Here is a 23,086-nt window from a genome sequence, read left to right on the forward strand (position 1 = left end):
AAAAAAAAACCCAAAAAAAAAAACCCACCAAAAAAATAAAGTACTACCAGGCTGGCATTTCATAAAAACCATCATATTTCTTCATCCAAGTAGAAAAGAAGAGGAGGGCAACTGTCAAAGAATGCAATGCCTAGTAGAAGTTTTACCCTAAACATCCTAGTAACATGTTACTAGATTTTCCTGTAATAAGGAAAATAAAAAATCACACTCAACCATACATTCAAGCTTTTTTCTTCTTGCTTACTCTATCCACACTTTTATCACACTGTTTTTCCATTTGGTTGGTGACATGACAGCCACTAATTGCTGATCTGAGACTCATTAACTGAATTTATACAAAACAGACAGGACTATCAGTACATACTCCTATCTGGTATTCTTGACTGAACAGCAAAACCTCTGAAGTTTTTTCCAAGACTGTTCCCTTTTGAACTGCTTTTTTCTAGAGCCCTATATTTCAACTATTTCATCCTCTGCTGCAGAAAACCTCTGACTTGTCAGTGGCAATTCTAATGGTAAATAAATCATCCTGTGACCTCAGAAGCAGAGATTTACTCTCAAGAGCCACTGTTCATCTAAGAATCGAGCTGAATCCTGAATTAGTGACCACAGAATTCCTTCAGRAAAAACGTGTCTGTTCCTCAGGTTCAGATCCAAGGCCTGCCGTGACTATCCAAGTAGGAGATGCAATGATTATTACCACATGTGCTGTCCTGCCATCCAGGATAGGGGCTGTCTCTACAGCCTTTACTGGCTGGTACGTCCTTCTCCCAAACTGTCYCTTTCAGACTAGACCTTGCAATGGCGGTCACTGTATGGTGAGAAGTCAGACACCTCTATTYAGTAACTCCTTGAGGAATGAGAAATTTTTCCCTATGCTTAAAGCATAAGGTTGGACAAGTGGGCCTGGATTTGCAAGTCCAGCCTATAATAGCAGAGAACTCAGTGGCAGGGATAATGCAGGTTGGTCACTCTGTCAAGCTGAAGTGACAGTTCACATTAAACAAATTTTCCAAGAGTTGAAAATTGATTACATATTAATGAAACACTCATCAGGGCAAATGACAAACCAAGACTATATATTTCTAATATCACTCAAACGACATTCCTGCAGCCTTTCTGCTCCCCATGCTAACTGTCACCATAATACAATCAGACTACAAAGCTGAGCAATCACAGAACACTCCTGCTAAGTTTACTTCAWCTTCCTGAGCAGAGATAATGTCATTCCCGCTTCCTCTGAAGYACAGAACAGAGACTAAGTAGAATTGTGGGGAAAAATATAATGCACTTGCAATAGCAATAGTAATAGTAATGCGCTTTTTGATTCTAAAAGAAAGAGGTAGAGATATTATGAAAGCAAAGCTTGGCTTTTCTGTAAAACTATTTAATAAGTTTCCTGCTAGCTTTTTATTCTTGTTTTGAATATTAGCAAACTCCATAGTAAACCACCAGCTGGCACAAGAAGCAAGCACAGCATGGAAACAAAGTCACTTCTAGCCTGCCCTGCGGCAGATATTTATTTGCACACACTAGGGATGCCAATTTAAGAGCTATTTGCCAATACGTTCTATAATGTTTTCTGAGTGACACTAAATGGAATGTTTATTTTATATTCCAYGGATGGTTTAATGCATGTTTAAGAACAAGAAAGCACCTTAAAAGCCTGTTCAAGGGAAGAAAAAAAAATAAGAAAATACCAAAAAAGGTAAACTGTGTCTGATTGTTTACTGTGTTTGAGGAAGGGGTTTATTTGTTTCTTTTGAGACTTGCTGAACAGTAAAGAAGCTGTTTCTATGTCACTGGGYGCAAGACCACAAGGGTAACAAGAAATGCCTCACTGTCTTATTTGACTCTTTCCTAACGCTGCTCAAACAATCTGTTCCTGACAGTGAGGTTAACCCTAACAGATAAAATTGAACAGCCTGGCTTTCTATTTTAAATGTGAAATGTATGTAATGTCTGCTAAGGAACCATAACAAGATCTTGCCTCTTAATTGAGGTGGGTTCAGTCACAGAGGTACARATTCGCACAGGGTGCTCTCACTGCTCACCCAAGGCTTTTACTTGAGCAACATAGCAAAGGCACAGAAATCTGGAACAAACACTTACAACCTGTCAAACATGTGCAAAATAACAATCTCAAAATTGCTGGCCACTTTCTTTCATAACCCAGGACYACACAAGGGACTAACACAAGACCAAAAGCTACCACTTTTGGTGGTACCACAAAACCACCGCCCTGTCCCTTTCTGCACATGCCACACAGGTCAGTGTTTTTAATAAACACCCCACTTCCAAGTGTCCTATTTCCCATTCTCAAGACCTCATTTTTCAGGGAAACTGAGAATCTGATGAACCCATTCCCTTCAGTCTGCTGCAGAAAAGTTGGCTTATGCCTTTCCATAATTCCACATAATTCACAAAATACTGTTGAGCTCAGTCATGCATAACATTTCAGATCTGAAAGGAATGGTTTTTTTTAAAGTACTCTACAAATATACCTATTGTTATTTCCAAGGTTGCCTTGGGAGCACAAAGATCCCGACATAAAACACTGTTTTAAGACTTTGAACATTGAAACACTGAAATTTCTTATTAATGTCCACAAAGATACAAAAGCCTAAAGGGGTTTATAAATAAGGCTAGATCAAGTCAAACAATTAATCTGAAAGGYCACAGACTTCAATTCTTATGGTCAACCCAACTTTGACATATTTTTACCTATCAGATGGCTGGAGATAGCTGGAGGCAGAAGTCACCTGGATAAAGGAAAAAAAGAGTGTAATAAAGCAAGAAACTAATGCTACAGGCAAAAAGAAGAGCAGGCAACCCTCACATAAGGGAGAAGAAGAAGAAAAAAACAATTGATCACCAAGGACTTGAAGAACATGGAGTCATGAAAGCAGAGGAAGAGCTGCAAATGACACATGGTGAAAGGGAACAGGTGTATAGGTAAGTATCTCAGCTTTGAGAACAATCTCAGGAARAAAATTTTCAAAGGGAGCAGTGAAAAACCTAAGAGGCAGAGCAGAATAAAGCAATACAGAAGAAACAGAGGAATAAAAAGCACAGGRACAGGTGAAAAGAGTGTATTACTAYAGAATAAGTCGTGCCAGGAACTGGAATCTAAACCTTGACTCATCGATTAGTTTTACAGTGGCCACAATTGGACACTAGATACCAAAGGCCCTGGCTGGGCAATGAGTAGTCATTCACCCCTACACTGTCACAGCCACTGAGATGTCATCTGTATTCTGAGTAAGGAAAATGAGGCAAAATTCAGATTCAGAGCCAGCTAGTCAACCACACAATTCCTCCACTGCAAGAATATTCTAGCAGATAAAAGGATGTGAAACAGCAATCAGATTTAACAAGCTCAAGGCAAATAGACGAAATGAAATGCAGGACAAGTTAAAATTATTGCCTTTTCAGTTATTGCAATGAAAGCTATATGAAAAGCCAAATATCCTCAGAGTTTAAACAGTTTAAGATGTTTCAAGAGCTTAAAAATAAAATGAATGCCTTTACAGMACATTAATTAAGTTTTTCAAATAACATGTCAATCCAAGCCTCTCCATTTCAGAGTATTTGAGATAATGGCTACTGAAAATGATTGAAAATATTTTTGTGGACATTCTGAAAATAAAAGAAACCAAAATTTGAAGCAAGCCTGTCATTCCTGGGTAGTTTGCATCAGTATTAATGGTGGGTTTTTTTACAATTTTAGCATAAAAATTATCTAGGACTGGATATGCATTTTGGTTCTGAGTTTATATTGTTTGAAAACTTTATAAAGCCCTTCATCTTGATTTATAATAGGACCCAGTAGAGGATTAGAAACGCCCTTAACAAAAGGTTTTTATCAGCCATCATCTGCTTTTAMATCAAACACTTTTGATAATCCAGTACTAGATGAAATCCAGGAATTAATCTGAGTTTTTCATCCTAAAAGTGGATGCATGCAAACATATCCACACAGAGCCCAAAGRAATACATGAGGTCCCACAGACACAGACCCCACAGCACAGTAGGGTTAGGGCCAGGAAGGGTTGCAAATGACTCCACTTCATTGCTTGAGCTGAGCAAAGTTCAAATAGCAAACCAAAAGGAAAGTGACAAAACTAAGAAGTGGATATAACTGAGAGAATTTTTTTAAACTTTGTAAGAAAAAATATTTCATGCTGTCTGCTCARTGTCCCTGGGAGATCCTATGGCAGTCTGGAGACACCTTCAGTGCACTAGAACCTGCCTTGGAAGGGGTGTTGTATGCTGGAAGCGTGACGAAATGGCCTGGCAATAATGTCTGAGRACTTCATAGACTCACAGGGTTGAACAGTATGGTGACAGTGAGGGGCACTTCAGCTTTGGCACATGCTGGTTTGAACATCTGTGTAATGTCACCGAATTCACAGGGCRTCATGGGCAGGTGACACTACGCCCCAGTGAAGAAACAGGGTGACATGACATGCAGTCAGGCCGTCAGCAGGGCCAAGAGGAGCTGTGCAGACTCCACTGCTGCAGTCAGCTCTGTGGGTTACAGCACTGTGGGGCAGCCTAAGTTCTAAGTACAAACCCTTAGCTCTGCTGGGTGTTTTGCAGGGTGACAAGCTGACTACAACCCTGMAGTGTGCCTGTGCTGCCAGGAGGGCCAGTGGTACCCTGGGGTGTTGTTGGGAAGAGTGTGGCCAGCAGGTCAAGAGAGGTGATCCCCCCACCTTCACTTGGCCCTAGTTGAGTGCTGTGTCCCATTCTGGTCTCCTCAGCACATCCAGAATGCTGTGTCCAGTTCTGGTCTCCTTGGCATCAGAAAAATGAGGAGCTACTGGAGAAGGTCCGACAGAGGCCACAATGATTTTGGGTACAAAGTGTATCTTTTACGAGAAGAAACTGTATGTCTTTGTGCATGCACTGCTGGGCCTGTGCCTGGAGAAGACTGAGAGGGGATCTCATTAATGCATACAAACAWCTCAAAGGTGAGTGCCAAGGTGAYGGTGCCAGTCCCTTTTCAGTGGTGCCCAGCAACAGGAAAAGGAGCAGTGTCCACAAACTMAAACACAAAAAGGTCCACCCCGACAGGAGGAAGAACCTTGCTATGTTAAGGATGGCAGARCACTGGAACAGCTGCACAGGGAGATCGTGGAGTCTCCTCTCCGGAGACATTCAAACCCCACCTGGATGTGTTCCTGTGACACCTGCTCCAGGYGACCCTGCCTTGGCAGAGGGGTTGGAGCGGGTGATCACCAGAGGTCCCTTCCAACTCCCACACTTCGGTGATTCTGTGAACCGGGAGGGAAATGTCTGCGGTGCACACTGTGACGCCATGTGTGGCTGTTTGGGGAGCGGCGACATCACCGCYGCTGTCACATCAGGACAGGGCTCAGAGCAGGAGCCGAGGGCAACAGGGTCACGGCGAGGCTGCACAGCGACGGTCCCTCTTGTGGGCCACCGCTGCCCGAGGAGCCGCAGTGACGACATTCGGGTGTGACGTCACGGTAACATCAGCACGGCGCTGCCACCACGGGAGCGCGGCACGTCCTTACCTGCCGGCGCTTGGCGGCCGCCTTGGGGGCCATGGCCGTCCCTCAGTGCAGCCGCCGCCCCTCACCGCCTCTCGCCGCGATCCCGCGCCCACCCGGCACGCCGGAAGTTGATATCGGCAGCCATGGCAACGCACCGGACGTGGCGGGTGGACCCGGCCATTCCTCTAACGCTCCTGCCCACMCCCCGAGGGAGGGAATGGTACATCCCAGCAGCCGCTGGAAACCGAGCTCTGCGGCCCAGAACGAGTGACAGCTGGTCCCGCCCGCTCATGAATATTCAAATCAGGGCGGGATCATAGCGGGGCTGTCATCTGTGTCCTGCCCGCTCATGAATATTCAATAAGGGGCGGGTCGCGGGGAAGAGCGCAGCCGGGTGCCGAACTAGCGCTTCGGACCACGCCCACCTACTGAATATCCAAACAAAGGCAAGGCCGCCGGGAGAGCAGCGTTCGGACACCGAATTGTTACACAGCAGCCCCGCCCTTCGTGAATATTCAAAAGGGGCGGGACAGAGGCGCCCAGCATCCGGGCCCCGATGGAGTGACAGTAGCCCCGCCCCCTCATGATTATTCATTTAGAGGAGGGGCGGTGGCCGGACCCGGAAGCGGCGCGGCTGAGTCACGGCGGCGGCGGCGATGAGGCAGCCGCAGCCGCGGGCGGTGTCGTTGTCATTGTCGCTGTCGCTGTCCCCTCTCGCCGCCTGAGGAGCCGTCCGCGCCCACCCGCCCTGCTCCCCGCGCTCCGCCCGCCGCGCCCGGCGCCGCCGCCACCATGATGGAGGAGATAGACCGGTTCCAGGTGCCCGCCGTGCGCGCCGAGATGCAGCCGCTGGTGAGGGGCGGGCGGGCGGGGCCGCGCTGTGCCCGGGTTGAAATGACCCCGGTGCCGAGAGGGTCGCGCACACGCCCCCGGGTGTCGGCGCTGCGGGCGCGGCGGTATCGCCGTTATATAACGGGGTGTCCTGGGCTCTGCCGCTGCCGCCATCCCCGGCGGGCCCGGGGCCGCTGCTGTGTCATCCCGGGCCATCCTCTTATCCTGCCCCCCCGTCCTCTTCTCCTCGTCCTCCTCCTCCTCCTCCTCCCCCGATGTGTCCCTGAGCGCCGTCGGTAGCAGAAGCGAGCGGGGGCGGGCGGGCGGCTCCGCTCCTGCCGCGGTGGAAACGCCGCTCCTCCCGGAGCATCGCGGGGTGATCTCCCGCTGCCGGGCACGGGAATGGCCCGGGGACGGGTGGGAAGCGGCGGAGGGASCGGGGAACCCTGGCAGAGCAACTGGAGGCGCTGAGGACTGGTGGGCTTTTGATTGACTTTTAGAAAATAGGTGAGATCTAGAGGAATCGGGCGGTGTTTGTGCCCGGGCTGGGAGCTGCGGGGAGCGATGCTCCCTGGGGACGGCCGAGCTGCACAGGGTGGATGTGAAGTTACACGCGATGTGAAGCCGCAGGATCTTCTCCGATGGTTTTATACCCATTCCGCTCTACACTAAGCTGCAGTGAGGAGATGCTCATCTTGTGTAAAGTCCAGGTGTTCTGCAAAGAAACATCTCTGTCAAATTAGCTTTGCTCACTGAAAATTCTTTGCGTGAGGAAAGCAATCTGTGAGGGTTTGATGCCGTGCCACGGCATGTGTTTTTCATATCAGGATGTTTTTTCACATCGTAGACATAATTATGCTCAATTAATGAGCTCTGAAGAGCCTGACATAATGGTTACAATACTACATGAGACCCTGGGGAATCTTTTCAGAGAAGGAAGTCTGCAGGCTCACAGGACTTTGCAGATATGTARGAGGGCAGTTAGAATGGTCTTGGGTTTTGATAGCTTCAGAAATGAGTCGTGAAGGAAGGCTAGCTGGCTGGCAGCCATGGGAGATGTTAGACTATCATCAAGTGGTGCAAGAGTTCTTATGAACATGTAGCTGCATTGCTTCGATGCCACAGGCTTGTGTATGTGTTGTGCCCCATCTGCCTACCAGAGAACTCTAGAATGTGTTTGCCCATTTCTGTTTTCTATGTGGAAGAGGCTCCCTTGAGTGTTCCCCTCCCTTTACTATGGTGTTCATCAGTCTCTGCCTGAAGGTGTGTTATTTGTAACCTGGGACCTGTTGAAATAAAGTTGTTTTTGGCATTAGAGTGAAAGATGGATAACCAACTCACTTGCTCAAGGTCTTGATTCCCTTTGGCCCCCAGAGTAAGTGATTCCCATCTCAGCATCTGATTGTGTGAGACAGGCATATGAAATGTTTGGGGAGGTGGAAAGAACTTTAATGAAATACTTGCAGTTACTTTTGGCAGCAGGTGAGGATAGGTTATTGACAGCTTTATGCTAGCACTGGAGCACTTCTGAGATTTCTAATATATCAAACCATACATTATTCAGAGTTGATTTAAACAAATCCTTGGTTCCTTGTTGCCTCTACTGTTTGTAAGAAGTTGAGAAYACAAAAAATGCCTTGTGAACAGAAAAGCTCTGCAAGGTCTACAGACTCAAATTATCCCTCGGTGGCAAGAAAAACATTTCTCCTATTGTGGGAGTGTTGACAGATTCTGAAAATATGCTTAGCCTGGGTTGGTTTTGTGGGTTTTTTGTTGGTATTTTTTTTGGCTTCCAGCCTTYGTGGTGGGGCAGAAAGCTGTCCATACTAGCTGATGTGGGCTTTTGCATGCTCCACTTATTGGTGGTGTTTTTATCAAGAAGACACAACAAATGTGACAAGAATGGCTGTCTTTTTTCCTGTTATTGTAGGCATAGTAGTGAAAGTAGCAAGTTTTTGAAAGCTGTTGCCAGACAAAACAATTCTCCTAAGTGTTTTCTAGAAACTCCATAATAATAGTGGAAGAATGGAATTTGCAGATACATGCATGTTTGCATGGACATGAACCAGGCAGAATCCAAGAAGCTTCTCTGGTCCAACCCTGTTGTCTCAGAATAGGATGGTGGATTGTGTAGCTTCAGTAGAAAGCTTGGGAAACAGGTTTACTTCAACATCCAAGAATTAGGAAATTTTCATGGAGGGTTTTAACACTTGAATTTAAAGAATACTTAAATCTGTGCTTCAGGGTTTCAGTTCTTTTCTAACTACCAGAGCTCGCAGTGAAACCTTGTGGTTTTTGGGGAGGCTGTTGCATTAACTGGGTGTGTAGGATTTTTCCACAGGCATGGAAATGCTGACAATGGTCTCGGAAGTGGGATGTAACAAGTCTGGTACATCATATCTGATGGTTTTCTSTGCTTTGTAGCTCCTGGATACTTGCTAGAATCGTTACATGTCTGGAGTTTTTCATATTAATTTTCTTGGGTAACACAGTTTTGGCCAATACTGTTGCTTTGTACCATTACCAYTTGTCTGTCACTCTCCCTCCCATCCTGTACTTTAAAGGTTGTTGTTTAAACCCAGTTAACAACTAAATCACTGACAGCCGCTTGCTCACTTCCCTCCCACATCAAGATGGGGGAGAGAATCAGACAAGTAAAAGTGAGAAAACTTGTGGGTTGAGATGAAGACAGTTTAATAAGTAAAGCTAAAGCCATGCACACAAGCAAAGCAAAACAAGGAATTAATCCATTTCCCATGGGCAGGCAGGTGTGTAGCCATCCCCAAAAACCAGGGAGGGCTCCATCACACCTGATGGCTACTTGGGAAGATAAATGCCATCACTCCCAAAATCCCCCCTTGTCCTTTGTCTCCACCCAGTTTTATATGCTGAGGATATGGTATTGCATACCCCTGTGGTCATTTGGGGTTAGCTGTCCCATCTGTGTCCCCTTTCAACCTCTTGTGCACCCCCAGGCTCCTGACTGATGGGGTGCAGTGAGGAGCAGAAAAGGCTTTGAGTCTGTTCAAGCACTGCTCAGCAATAACCAAAACATCCCTGTGTTATCAACACTGTTTTCAGCACAAATCCAAACTAGAGCCCTGTAGTGGCTACTGTGAAGAAAATGAACTTTCACCCCTGTCAGAATCAGCACAAAAGTACAGAATAACCTTATCATTCAGGACATACAGTCTTCCCATTTTAAAAGCTTTTGGTTGCAATGGTCTCAGGGAGAGATGCAACTGCCACTCTTTTCCACATCCAAAAAGCTGAAGTAAAAGTTTGTTTTCCAGCTGAGACCTACAAGTCTTTGTGACTTGCCACTGAAGCCATATTAAAAAAAATTCTAAACATTAGTCCTGATGAAAGCAAACACAATGTCCCTTGCTTGATTTATAGAGTATGCACTAGATTAAATATTTTTTCATCCTGTTCTAGAGGGGCAGGGTGTCCCAGGAAAGCACTCTTCCCTCAGAGTGCTGGACAGTGTGTGACAGGTCCTGAAATGAGGTTTGTGAAGCTGGCTTTGCTCAAAATCCTTAACTTTGTGTTGCTGACCATCATGCATGCTTTTTTGAATATCTGTTCATCTACACAGATAAAGTGTCATCTTAGCTTTTGATGTCTTTATACTGAACTCCAGGACAGCTGCTGCTGATCTGCCTGGAAACCATCTGACAGACCTGCTGGTCAAATCTTCAGAATTAAAAGACTGGCTTCTCTTCAGCGTGTAGCAGCTATACCTTTCTTAGAAAGCAGTCTGAAACCTTTCTGAACCCCTCTGCCTCCAGACCTSCCCGCTGACACTTGCACTATTTATTGATCAGCTGTCTGTTAGAGGTGATAGTGCATTAATGTCTGGTGTCTACTGACTGTACATCCTGACAATAACCAGTGCTTTACTCACAGAGCAGGGACAGAGAASCTGACATGGCTTTTTGCAAAACTAAGTTCTTTGAAGCTGAAATGTGTCTGGTTGCGGAACACTGTCTGTTTGACAGCCTTGTCCCACCAAGGCCTGCACTGGCTTCCCATTGCAAGGGTGAGGGCAGCACCCATCTAGTACAGGCCAGACAAAGCCTGCCAGGATCTCTGGTTGCTGCAAGTTTCTCTCTGCTGATAACAAGTCAGRTAGTGATTGTGTTGCAGAGCTGAGAAACATTTGGCTTGCAGGTTGCATGATGGCCAGGTTTGTCATATGTCCCCGTCTAGGCTTCACACTGGATGCAGCGATGTGAAATTAGTACTGTGGGCAGTCATTTCCTCCTCTCTCCAGCTTGTTTGGATAAGTATTGTGAAGTCAGGCAAGCTGGCTTGACTCTGTATGACCTCTATAAATGTGTTGTGARACGCATTTGGTGCAGACCCAAAGGAAAGGTTCAGCACAAGATGTAAAGAGGCAGAGTTGCTCTGGGTGGATGGACAGGATGGCATACAGAACCTGATTTAGCCTGGTTAAACATCATCCAGTTGTCAGATGGAATGGGGCCCAGTGTTTCACATCTTTGAAAGACACATTACTCTGTGTATTTTGATATTCTGGTACAATTCAATATGTATTCATTGTGAAAGAGAAGAACAGGMTGGTAACTGGCACTTGGTCCCATTCATGTTGTCTCTCTCCATGAAAATAGAATGATTTGTTCTGATCTACATTTCTATTCTTGTATATTGGTCACATTTGGCTTCTATCCTAAAAAGTCTGCCTTTTCAAATTAATAAAAACTAATTTAAAGGGTGATTTGTTTACTTCTAAAGCTTAGTGTCACGTCATCCTTAGAGACATGATGCAAGCTCAACTGCAGGAACTCTGTTCTGCTTAGATTCTGTTCAAATCCAACTCAACATGTCCCGATCCTTCTGCACTCACAGAAAGGGCTCTCTTCCTCAGCTGGTGGCTAGTGGGTTATTTTCAGATAAAGTCAATTCAGGGATGTGATGAGGCCTGAAATTAATTATTTCTGGGACACTTATACTTGGTAGATAGCTATCTTGGCTGATGGAGTTGGTATTTAATGTCCTAACTTCCAATTAGACAATTTTTTCCAGTCTGATGGTGATGGTGCATTTGTTGTGATGATTTATTTTCTCCCAGGTTTTTTGCTGGGAAGATTTCCTAGCAGAAAATTCTCATTACAGTGGTAGATATTAAAGAGAGAGAGAGGTGAAGGGACACTTGCACAGTGAGGATGCTGCAGAGAAAAAAGAAGTAAAATTTCCCTKGAAGTAAGGTAGTTGTATGTAGACCCATCTTTTCTTCAGCACTGGAACCTCACTGCACACTCTCACTGTGATTTTTAAATCTGTGCTTTGGATTGTTTACCTAAAATTTTGCCAAATCCTTAGTATTTTGTTATAATGCAACTTAYTGTACTGAGCACAGTGCAGTGGGGTTGTATCTTTAGTCTGCTGGTACATGGAACCATCCAGAGCCCGTGTCTCTAGCAAAACCAAGCCCTGGCTGACATGTGATGGCAAAGTGACAGGTGACAGTGTTGGATCACACGTTGCTTCCGTAGACCGACACAGGCAGTTTCTGTTCTTAGCACAAAAATGAAAGTAGAGTAAAAGTGCTTTTGCTTWCATGGCACCAGTACAACCTTTCCTTAGAAAATGCATTCTGTCAAAATGCAGCAGCTTCACTGGAGCTTTGACACGAACTTCTGAGATTTTGGCTTACTTTCTGAAAACAGCAGGAATGCCATATTTCAGTTTCCCAGATTTCTGCCCACATGAAAAATGGAAGCTCTTTCCAGAGAAATTGGGCTGGTGGTTCCTATATCTCAATCTGAAGCATTGTGCCTGGCCTGGTTCCTTGCCAGCAGGAGCCTCAGGCTGGTAGCTCTAGTTATGATGATGACAGCCAAACTAAGGATTTTGTTGAGCCAAATCCTGCAGTGATACTGCTGGCTCTTTAGCTGAGATGCCAAATCTAYACCACCAGTCCTGGAGGTGTAAAATTTTCAGAAACTTTCAAGGTACAGAAGATKCATTTCTATATAGCTTTTTTCCCCCTAACATTAGAAGAGAATAAAAATATCTACTGGATACTTAGTTTTTAAAAAACAAACTAATTGTAGTCAGCAAAGAGTGTGAGTGCTCAGCATGCTTATAAAATCTGTACTCTTTATTTTTGCAAAATACTGCTTATCTCATCTTAAGGAAGTTGTGCTGCATGCAAAGTTCTCTTTGTTTTTTTCTAATGCATCCCTAAACTGAGGAAAAACCTAAGAACAGAAAACCAAAAATAACTGAAGCAAAAAAAAAAAAAAAAAAAAAAAAAAAAAAAAAANAAAAAAGGCTGTATACCTGTAGGGCTTAGAAATAGTATGTTAATATAGCATTAGGTCTATAGTGTAGGTACACAAAAACTTTCTAGAAGGAAAAAGCTTCTAAAATGAAAATGTCATCCATATATATTCATTGTAAGGTAGCCCAGGGGTTACACAGCTACATGTTTGGTAAATGCTTTCAGTACATGAGATTTGTAATGTTGCAGTACTGTGGGTTCTGAAACAGACTTACTTCAGATAGTGCTGCTTTTAGCTATACAGGTTTTTTTTTTTTTTTTTTTTTGTTCTGTCATGTAATCTATAGCAGTAGCCTAGTTTGCCTCCCTGAATCCTTCAGTTAATTGGGATTCTGTCCTGTCCCCTCCCTGTCCCATGTCAGGACTGTGATGCTGAGATACAGGAGCATTTTTATTACCACCCCAGGCCAGGCTGAAACTCCAGCAGTGATCCATCACAGGCTCCCAAATGGAGGTGGTGAGGAAAGTGCTGCTGTAGCTAGAGGATGACCTGTCATGATATGCTTCTCCACTTCTTTGTAGAGGCTCTGACTGTGGTTAWTCTGTCAGTCATACTTGGAAATCTCTTCCTGAATGAAGAAGGGTATTTAAAAGGGGCAGTGAACTCTATGAACAATTAAATCTGTGCAGTCCACTCTTGGGATTCTCCCATAATTCCCAAGTGCTCGTTATCTGTAACATGATGTTAATATCTACTCAGACAGCAATTTCTGCTACTGATTYAGCCATATCCTCTCTCTTCCAGTAGGTTGTGGCAGGTCTGTAAAGAGACAAGATAATCAAAATTTCAGGGTAAGAGAGAGCAAGACATGCCTTCAGTTCTGCAAGTCTTCATTCCAGGAAAGCCCTCAGGTTACCAACAGGGCTGTGACCTCTCTGGAGGTACATCTTAGTTGTAGTGAAACAGAAGCCTGAACTTAATAACGACAGAGGGAGACCCCATCACCAGTTTGATCTGTGGGGTAAAGGGATTAAAAGTGGTGCTGGCTAATGGCAGGACTGGCTGTCAGTCAGTGACAAAGGTGTGCCTGTTTTTTCTAGACATTTTCCGACTTTGGTTGGTGTAGTTGTCTTTCAGCTTCTACACRGATGAGTTATTTGATACTTTCCACAGAGAGTCTGTAGAAATGTGTCTACACTTTCCCCTCACGCTTGCACATGCCATACATCTTCAGTGAAGTCTTGTGCCATTTTGAGTATAAGGTTCCTCCAAGGTTATTCTGTATCTGTCACTGTAAAATTGATATTGTAGTGATGCAGCCACTTGCAACTAGTAAATCCATCTGTTCAGCTCTAAGCCSTTGTAGTCTCTCTGACCATTATTCTTTGAATTTGAAAGTGTCATCTTGTGCAATGGTTAAGTGTCCATTTTGTATTTGTAGTAAGCAATAGGAAGTAAGTATTTGCTTCATTTGTTCTCTGAGGATACTGAGTTGGAGTGAATGGAATTGTAGATGRAAATTTCCTTTTTGAAGAGTACTTGCTAGCAAATCTGCTTGATTTTTGTATGCATCCATCACATATTCACAGGATACCAAGGTTTATCACTTCAAGAAACTACAAAGAAATGCTCTCCTGAATACATGCAGAGTATACTGGCTGCATCCCAACTGCTTTTAYTAGGTGAATTGCAGTCTTCTTAGTTGTGAACTGAGAAACGTTTATTTTTAGTAAAATTAAGGGTAGCACACATTGCTTTTGTTGAGAAGAGCACTGGTTCTCTAAAAGTGGGTAAAACTGTATTTCCTATACAGAAAGGAAGAGGGAGAGTACTGTTTGTTTCACCTTAAAAAGGTATTCCAGCTCTACTGGTAGTGGAGRTGCAGCCTCTACTGTGAGCAGGTTATGTTGCTAGAACATACTGGAATTCTTTCTATGCTWGCTAATTTCTACTGCATAGAACAAAGTCGTTGGCTATCAAATAACTGGTCGCCAAGTGACTCCTGTAACCCAGCACCGTCTGCCTGCCAGAGCACATTGTTTAGGCTCTATGTGCAGTGCTGAAGGACAATCTTATTCTCATCCCTTTCCTCTGCAATCTTCCAGAATAATCTGTGTTGGAGCTTTTCTGAGGAGCTGCTGTTTCGTTCAGTGTCCAGTACCATCAGACGTGGATTGTTCTGTTTGGACCTGGTACCGTACCTTGCCACATGCTTGTCTGACGCTCCTTTTTCTTAGTTTCTTTTCAGTGTCCTTCCTGAGCCAGCTCCCATTCATAGGAGCAGCTGATCTTTTGGGTTCTTCAGCATTCAGTCTAATAAATCCTGCAGACAGTCTCTTTTCCTAGGCCAAGCAGAGCAGCAATATTCTAATAATCATTTCTCTCCTGCATGTTTTACTGATGCGAATGTTAGTGATTAAGTACATCCATATTCAAGTAAACTGTTTACCTAGATTATTTCTTCTTTCATGTTTTTGTTTGTATGTGGCCCTAGGTGAGAACCAGTCTTGATTCTTGCATCAATGTCGGAGTTGCTTTTGCTGATCTCATTATTGTTTCCTTCCATTCTTCATCAGTTCATCCTTTCATTTTTTTGCCTAGTTAATGAAGGTAATTTGAAATTATTTGTTTCTGTCTTCACTTCTTATCTTAAATATAAGAAACTTGTTTTTTCCCTCAAAGAGAGAAAGTACTGCAATCTCTGTAGAAGARCACACTGACAGTGTATTGAAGTATTTAAAAGGACCTACTGATTAGACACACATTTCAAATTCAAAAGAGATTCATTTACATTTGCCTAAGTCCTGTCCTAGGACAATGAACTGTTCCTGTTTCACTCTTTGGCTGATGTACCAACCTTACAGCAGACTAATGATGGGATAAGGGCAGCAGATGGGACTTTCCATGTTCTGAGCCAGCTAGTTCTAGGAAAGCAACCTCTTGGAGGTTGTTGTAGCATGAAGTTCTTATAGCCTCTTATAACCTCAAGGTTAGAGAAGAAATGGTAAGGGGATTCAAATCAAATTATAAAATTCAACAAAGGTAAGTGTAGAGCCCTGCGCCTAGACAGGAATGTGCCTCAGTACAGGTTAAAGGCTGACCTACAGGAAAGCATTTGAGGATGCTTGGTTAGAAATCTATGATTAAAAAAGACTTTTGCCTGTGGTTTTAACACAGTAGAAGTACTTATTATTTTAATGCTCATGGGGCTTATCCTCATTGTAGGGATACAATGAGGCTGTACAAGCGATTGTAGTGCTTAATTTCTAATCTCAAACTTGTTTTTTTTTAAATTGTTGCAAGTAGCTTCATGTGTAATAAAAGACAAATTTTAAAATTTCTGCAGTTTGCATAACCCAAACATCCAAGGAGATGTTTGAGCAGACTGACCCGAGATAGGGGAGAGGGAGGGAAAGAGGTGTGTGTGCATTTCATGGGACGCGTGTTGTTACTTGGAGCAAAAAGCCAAATAGGAATGTTCCTGACCAGAAATGGCATTGCAAAGCTTTTGTCTGGCAGTATCTTGTGACTGATGCTTCTAAAAACAATATGCTTCTTTGTATGAAAGCATGACTTTTTTCCCAACAACAMGCATGTGATGCAAATGAAAAATACAGTGTCTGTGATGACCAGAGCAGACTCTCCAGCTGAACACCACATACGCATTGTGCAGTCACTGCTTCGTCAGTCAGTGCGTGGAAAGGGGCGATCACACTGATGGAACAAAACTAGTGAAAGTTCAGCCTTCCAGAGTCCAGTAGTTTGGAGTAGGGGTCTGAGGTGTGCAAAGAAATGTGCAGTGCTCCCGTCTCAGTACAGGGACCAACTCTGATGGCAGAGCCTCCCCTCTGCAGCAGCACTTCCACTAATGCTTCTCTGGGACAGCTTTGTTCCAGAGGCAAAATAGATTAGCATAAGTACAGCCTGCGTCATCAAAATGATCTGGTGTCTTTTTAGTTGGGGCATTGAGCCCTAATGGTGGTAAGYGTGGATTTATTTTGAAAGCACACAGCAATGCACAATAGCTGAACCTTGTTTCTCAAGATCTGTCTGTGGAACACATATGGAGCAAGAGAAAGCCAAGCATGATGTCCCCCTGAGAAAAGCTAAAGGCATATTTGAACAGGATGGGAATGGAAGTGTGCAATAGGGCTTTCACAGGACCCATGGTGTGTCCTGTGGTATGGAAATGTGGTATGGAAAAAGCTTTTTTTTCYAAGCTAAGAATTCTTAAACTTCAAAGGATCTTGCAGCAAAATTATGTTGTAGTCCAGGGAAAGACATAAYCATTCCTCTGTACCCCTACCAATCTCTTTTGGGCCTGTGGGTCTGTCTAGATCTCTAATCTTAATTTCCCTTTATATAAGGGGAGAAAAAGGGAATTGCAGTTCTTAGAATAGTAACAGGAACAGCATGTTCACAGACTCTGAGGATGGAGGTCACCTAGCCCACTGGAGCGTGTAAAAGCTGCACTTCACGTTGGGTTCTTGGCAGTTGATAAGCCACGGAGAAACTGCTAGCTTCTGATTCCATTTTTGTTAATGTGTGTCAAAAGTCAGATCAGCTTCCAGTTTTGATCACTGCTATTGAGGGGAAGTGGGTATTGTTAAAAGAGTTAGAGCAAGTCCAGCTATTCTTGAAAATATATTGTGACACATCTGTCCTGAGATCTAAGTGGCAGGAATTGCCACTTCAGGATGCTAATGCAAAACCTGAAGATGTAGTGTAGAATTCTGCAACACATTAGCCRTTCCTCTGCTGCTCTGATGGAATAAAATGTCATACTGCCCCTTGTCTTCCRTCATTTCCAGCAGAGCCAAACCCTTTGGTGAATGTACCTTAGAAAACATATCACAAAGCAGTTCTGTGAAAAGAATTTCTTGTACTTCTTGCAAAAATTAGGGCAAAGTGACTGTGAAAATAGCTGAGATGATCCATGCTGTGCATGTAAGAATTATTATAAAGAGATTATCTGGTTATGGGAGAATGTTTTATTTGGATTATGTAGCTACATAGAATTTCTAATTCATTCTTTCTGCAGTAAAGAAAGTTCCCTATGCTGCAGTGGGAAATGTCAGATATGAGCTTTTATTAACTCCAAGGTTCTATATTTGCAACACTGGATTTTCAAAGATTAATCACTGAATTTTGGGAGAAAATTTCTTCACATACAGTCCAACCCAGCAAAAAAAAAGTTTGTTGTTTGAGGTTTACTGGTAGCACTTACAAGATCTAGAGGTGCTTCTGTACTGGCTTTTAGGGGAGCAGTGCTTGCTGCTAGGTTTGTGACCATAAGCTGTGCTCCATTTAACAAATAGGTGAATTAGTGCACACTTCAGCTCTTTTCAGTGACTGGGACCCTGGCTGTTGGGTCTGCATATGAGATGGAGAAAGTATGTGTATGTATTGCCAAGACACCATCTCTCTGTTCAGTTCTGATCTGAAAACTAGTATTCCATGTTTCCAACTCTAATAATCTCAAGGTTTCCTCTTGCTTATCCACATGATTAACTCTTGAATTCGTATTTAGTACCATGTTCATAGCAGTGCTGGTTTTTGGGAAGCTTAGTGGCTAATGTCCTAGGATCTTCCGGAGAGGCACAAGGTGCTATTACTGGCATAAGAGGTGTGTGTTTGATGCTGGCCCGCTTCATTTCCTCCTTCTTATTAAGCCGTGGTTATTTGACAGTAGCTATGATTCTGAATGACCATGGATAATTCTGTAAAAAGCTGTGACGTTACTCTGTCGTTGCAGATTTAYTTGATTGCAAAGGTCCTGACAGCTTTTTGCAAATCCTAATTGCTTTGAGGATAAAACATTTTATTTCTGGTTTCTGATTTGTCTTTAGTGAAAGCTTCATCAGATTAAGGGAACATGAAGTTTTTTCAATAGATACGTAGGAACTCAAAACAGGGCCGTGATGTGTTAACTCTGTTTTTCTGGGCCGGTTGATTTTGTGTTTTTGTAAGATTTTCAAATGGCCACTGAAATTATTATTAATTAATAACTGGGAGAAAGTTACATGCTTTTAGTACAGGTATTCTGCATTGGTGTCTCAGTTGGTAGATGTTGCAGAAGCACTGACTGGGAGATTTTGCATAAATTCTGAACTCATTAAGATCACAGGGAATTGCCAGCAGTCAGTTGCAACTGGGATAACGTGTTCATGCTGACACACAGGGAGCCAGGAGGCATGGATGAAGCAGGTCTGCTAAAATCTGCTTCAAGCTTGATATTCTGAAGTGTATTAGACCCTTGCTGAGTTTTTATCCCCTTGATATGGCAAACTTGTTCTTTTGGTTTAGCAGGGCTGAAGAACTTTCTCTTAATAGTCTGAAGCTGTACCTCAGGCTGTGGTGTTAATTGATAAACATGACAAATCCTTTAATTTTTCAAGGCTGAAGTCAGTTCATCGTTTTTAYTATGCAAAAATAGAAGTGCTCTTCCTGGGGCATTACTAGGGCATGGGATTTAATGCTGCTGATTGCCAGTGATGATAAAAATAAAAGGTTCATTTAACTGGTAAATAATATGAAATTTAATGGTGGTCACTTTCAAATGAATATTTTGGTAATTTCAGTAGTCCTCATTCAGCCTTTTCTTTTGTATTAGTCATGTGTCTAAATTAGTTTTTAGATGGATCTATGCCTGTTCTTCAAAGAGGGCTACTTCCCTGGCATGTTGTAATGCTGCCCATCCCATATTACAGTGAGTCGTGAATGTCCTTATGGATCTGTCACTGTCACCAGAATCCTCTTAAACTTCAATATATTTGTAACACATGTAAAAATACTATCTGTTACTCAATCCATCAGCCATTATTTGTGTCAGTTGCCATTTTGTGTTGCTGGGTCAGATTTTTCAMAAGCTGTTGTCGTCCTTCCCTGAGTTTCCAGGTAAGTTTTGCTGTATTTGTCAGCATATTGACCTCCAGTTAATGCCTCGAGTGTTTGCCCACAGCCAAAGTCTATTGTAAGCAAATACTGCCTGAACTCTAGTCTCACTGTGCATCAGATGGTGCGTAGTGCTTGGATGGTGAGCACACCCAGAGCTAAGGCAGAGCTGCTTGGTCAGTTTTCAGGAAGGCTCCTCTCTGAAGGAAGGGACTGTGCTGTGGTCATTTTACTGGTGGTGGAATGCACAGTCCTCTTCAGAGGGCAAGAGGCACCTAACACACGTGGCCTTGAAGGGATAATGTATGGTTAGGATTCAGGTTAACCCACTCCTAAGTAGTGTCAACAGTTCAAGCTAGACCCTTCTTAAAGGCTAGAAGGACCAGATGGATGTCTTCTGAAATTATTTTAAAACTACTTACTTTTGTCTTGAAGAAACTTTTAAAAAATAAACACACCTGGAAGTATAAAAACTTAGAAAGCAGAATTGTTGCACCTCTCAGACAAGGATAGGCTAAGAGAATTGGGATTGTTCAGCCTACAGACGAAAAGGCTTTGAAGTGACCTAATTGCAGCCTTCAGTACCTACAGGGAGCCTACAAGGATGATGGAACGGAATTTTTTACAAAGGCATGTGGTGACAAGACAAAGATGAATGGCTTCAAATTGAAAGRGAGTAGGTTTAGATTAGATATTAGGAAGAARTTCTTTGCTGTGAGGGTGGTGAGATACTAGAACAGGTTGCCCAGAGAAATTGTGGATGACCCATTCCTGGAAGTGTTCAAAGCCAGGCTGGATGGGGCTTTGGGCAACCTGGTCTAGTGGAAGGCATCCCTACCCAGAGCAGGGGGTTTGGAACCAGATAATCTTTAAGGTCCCTTTCAACCCTGGCCATTCTAYGAATMTGTAATRATCTATGATTTAGCAGTTCCTGAGTATGTCCAGTTTCTACCTGTTAATATTTACAGGTATCTCAATAATTCCTTTAAAATAGGATGGAGAAAGGGCRTATTAACTACTGCGGTTTATTTAAAAATTCTTTTACTGCTTGCTGGAGTGAAATAAGTGGCTCTGTAAACTTGGCCCTCCTTCAGTTTGGCAGATCACCTGGAAAACCACCAGCCATGTCCAGTGTATGTTTCAGCCTAATTAATGTTTCCTGACTTGAGTTCCTGCTCTGAAACTCAACTGGATTTGTATCAGAAAAGAGCAAAACCTTTATTTATGGCAGAGAGGTGTGCTTAGCGATGAATGCACATGAGAGAGCTCTAAATTGAGAATAGAGGTATCATCTGGGGTGGAAGGATTGGTGCCTGAAATCTCAGCATCAGTGGTGGAGGGAGAGAGAAACAGAAGCATCTTAATGACTCWTAATAAGCTGTTACCTCCAGGTCAGTGGACATCTTGGTATTGCTTTACTCTGCTATGGGTTCAGGTCTGTCTTCAAACCTGTCTGAAATWCAGCATGATTTTCAGTTTCACAAAGCTAGTGGACTCCTGATAAACCTGGCTTCTCCCAGTACACAGAAGATCTGTATCAGTCTYTTTATATGCCTTAAAAAACCCRAACCAAACAACCAAAAAMCCAAGCCTTTTCAAAGGGCTRTAWACCTTTGAGTAAGGAGTTGGAAAGCATTTTACTTGGTTCTGAGGTTGGTCTCTGTCCTGTYTTGTATTACTGAGTTGTGCTCTGTGAAGAGCCAAAGGAAAAAGAGTAACCAGCTCTCCTAATTTGGGTATTGTTTTATGTTATTGTGGATAACTCCTGCCTTTACCATTTTTTTTTCTTTAATAGAAGTCTCTCCTTTCTGGTGTTGAGAGAAYTCTATCTCTGGGTAGGATGATTTGATGTTGAATAGATRTTTTTCTTTCAACCTTTCTCTCTGGTTTTCTTTCCCTCATGCCTCTGAAGTAAAAAAAAAAATTAAAAATTAGAAACCTTTATCTTTTTGTTTTGTTCCAAACCTCATCTGGTTGGTTTATGAGAAGAGCAACATCTTTCCTTGAAATCTGTCTTATTATTATCAGATTGATGTGATGGACTGATTGAGATTCTTACTGCTACCAATGCAGGGAATATTTTTGTTATATGTTGCTTTGAGTTACTGTAATAACTTTTTCCAGTAAGAAGGATGTACCTAGTCCTACTTGAGATGCTGGGCATCACTCAGTTTTTTCCTCAGGTGCTGGCTTTGGTACTGCAACAAGCTTTTGGCTACTAGATGTTCCCTTCTAGTAGTACTTGTAGGGAGTGAAATAGTAGAGCTCTAAGTGTCAGTGAAAGTATCTAAAAGTAATATTGCATGACATTGCTCTGGTGAAACAGAAGGGTTTCTGTGCATTGGCTGGCACTAATAGTGCACAGACATTTCAGTTTAAGGAAAACCAGTTTGTACATGTACATTGCCATGGCTGGTTTTTGACATCCTCTTCATGTGTTTGAGCTCAGTGTACACAAATGTGTAAACTTAACTGCCTTGCCCCTGATGCAGCATTGCTGCGTGCTTCTGTCAGTTGTTCCACAGCAAGTTGTATGGTCTCAGTCTTGAATGTTACAGCCAGAGATGAGCTTGTGGTCACACATGCCAGGAAACATCACAGGATAGGGCACCAACCAGCCCGAGTGTCAAGCTATGAATCATGGTGCACAATGAGGGACTYTTGTGCTGGACAAACCTAAGGTTAAAAGCTGGGTTAAAAGTTGCTGATAATGCAACTAGCAAAAATTCCTTCTGATTGACAGAGGAGTTGATTTTAGAAGCCCTTATCTTCTTACAACCTGGAGAAGGATTTCTATAGATTTAGCAATGTTTGTAGTGCTGAGCTTGTACTTCTCTTGCTAAAACTGAGCCACAAAGGCAGCCTTTACTGCACGGAATTCTGCTTGAAATACAGAGGCCAGATAGTAGCAAGAACAATGGCCGATGTTGTTAAGAGCGCTTCCTTAAAAATATTTTCCTTGGCTTTTGTAGAAAGTGCCAATGACTTAATGTGACACATCCTATTTTTAATGCAAACAGCTCCCTTCTGGATACCTAATGTTATCTGGCATTAGATAGGCAAGAGATACATGGGCAAGAGATACAGCAGCTTTCAGGGCTTGGTATTTAGATTGGAGAAATTAAGCTGCATTACAAGGTTCAGTGAACAGGAACATGGACTGCCTCATGGTGGCTTCGTTGCAGGCTTGCCATCTGGCTAATTATCCAGCGGATGATGGGAGGTCTGTGTGGTGGTTCCTCTGCTACCTGCAGGCCTCTGACAAGTTGGGGTATGCTGGAGTACTTCAGGTACTTCTGGGCTTGCAAGGTAAAACTCTCCTGTAGGCTGTTTTGGAGTAGCAGGTACACATGTAGCAGTTAGGAGTTGGACTTGARGATCCCTGTAGGTCCCTTCCAACTCATAATATTCTGTGATTCCCTGTTGAAGCTGAAAATTGTGCCAAAGCTCCATCCACTAAGGAGCTGAAGGGAGGAGTTGTAAAAACAGTGCAAAAATCTTTCTTCTCCAAATTACTTGAGTCTCCTGTCTATGAACCTGTCTCTACTAAARAGCTATTGAAAAAGGGAAGACCCTGAACAACTGGTG

The 23,086-nt window shown here is 43.2% G+C and overlaps 2 protein-coding genes across 4 annotated transcripts in view; one reads left to right on the forward strand and one right to left on the reverse strand.

The window, feature by feature from the left end:
• The window catches only part of DNAI1 (dynein axonemal intermediate chain 1), a 135,547-nt gene extending 129,836 nt beyond the window's left edge, over nucleotides 1-5,711 (reverse strand). The window contains exon 1 of the mRNA XM_057369673.1: nucleotides 5,544-5,711. Within this exon, the coding sequence (XP_057225656.1) occupies nucleotides 5,544-5,576 (33 nt within the window). The 5' untranslated portion in view covers nucleotides 5,577-5,711. The remainder of the gene's footprint in view (nucleotides 1-5,543) is intronic.
• Nucleotides 5,712-6,152: 441 nt separating this feature from the next.
• The window catches only part of FAM219A (family with sequence similarity 219 member A), a 91,825-nt gene continuing 74,891 nt past the window's right edge, over nucleotides 6,153-23,086 (forward strand). For 2 of the 3 annotated variants that reach the window (XM_057369631.1, XM_057369633.1), the window contains exon 1: nucleotides 6,153-6,374. In XM_057369631.1, coding sequence (XP_057225614.1) covers nucleotides 6,315-6,374 — 60 coding nt within the window. In that variant the 5' untranslated portion in view covers nucleotides 6,153-6,314. The remainder of the gene's footprint in view (nucleotides 6,375-23,086) is intronic. The other variant, XM_057369634.1, reaches the window with a different exon arrangement.

Source organism: Malurus melanocephalus, unplaced genomic scaffold, assembly GCF_030028575.1.
Source record: "Malurus melanocephalus ecotype Western Australia unplaced genomic scaffold, MMel_1.1 scaffold_113, whole genome shotgun sequence".
NCBI lineage: Eukaryota > Metazoa > Chordata > Aves > Passeriformes > Maluridae > Malurus > Malurus melanocephalus.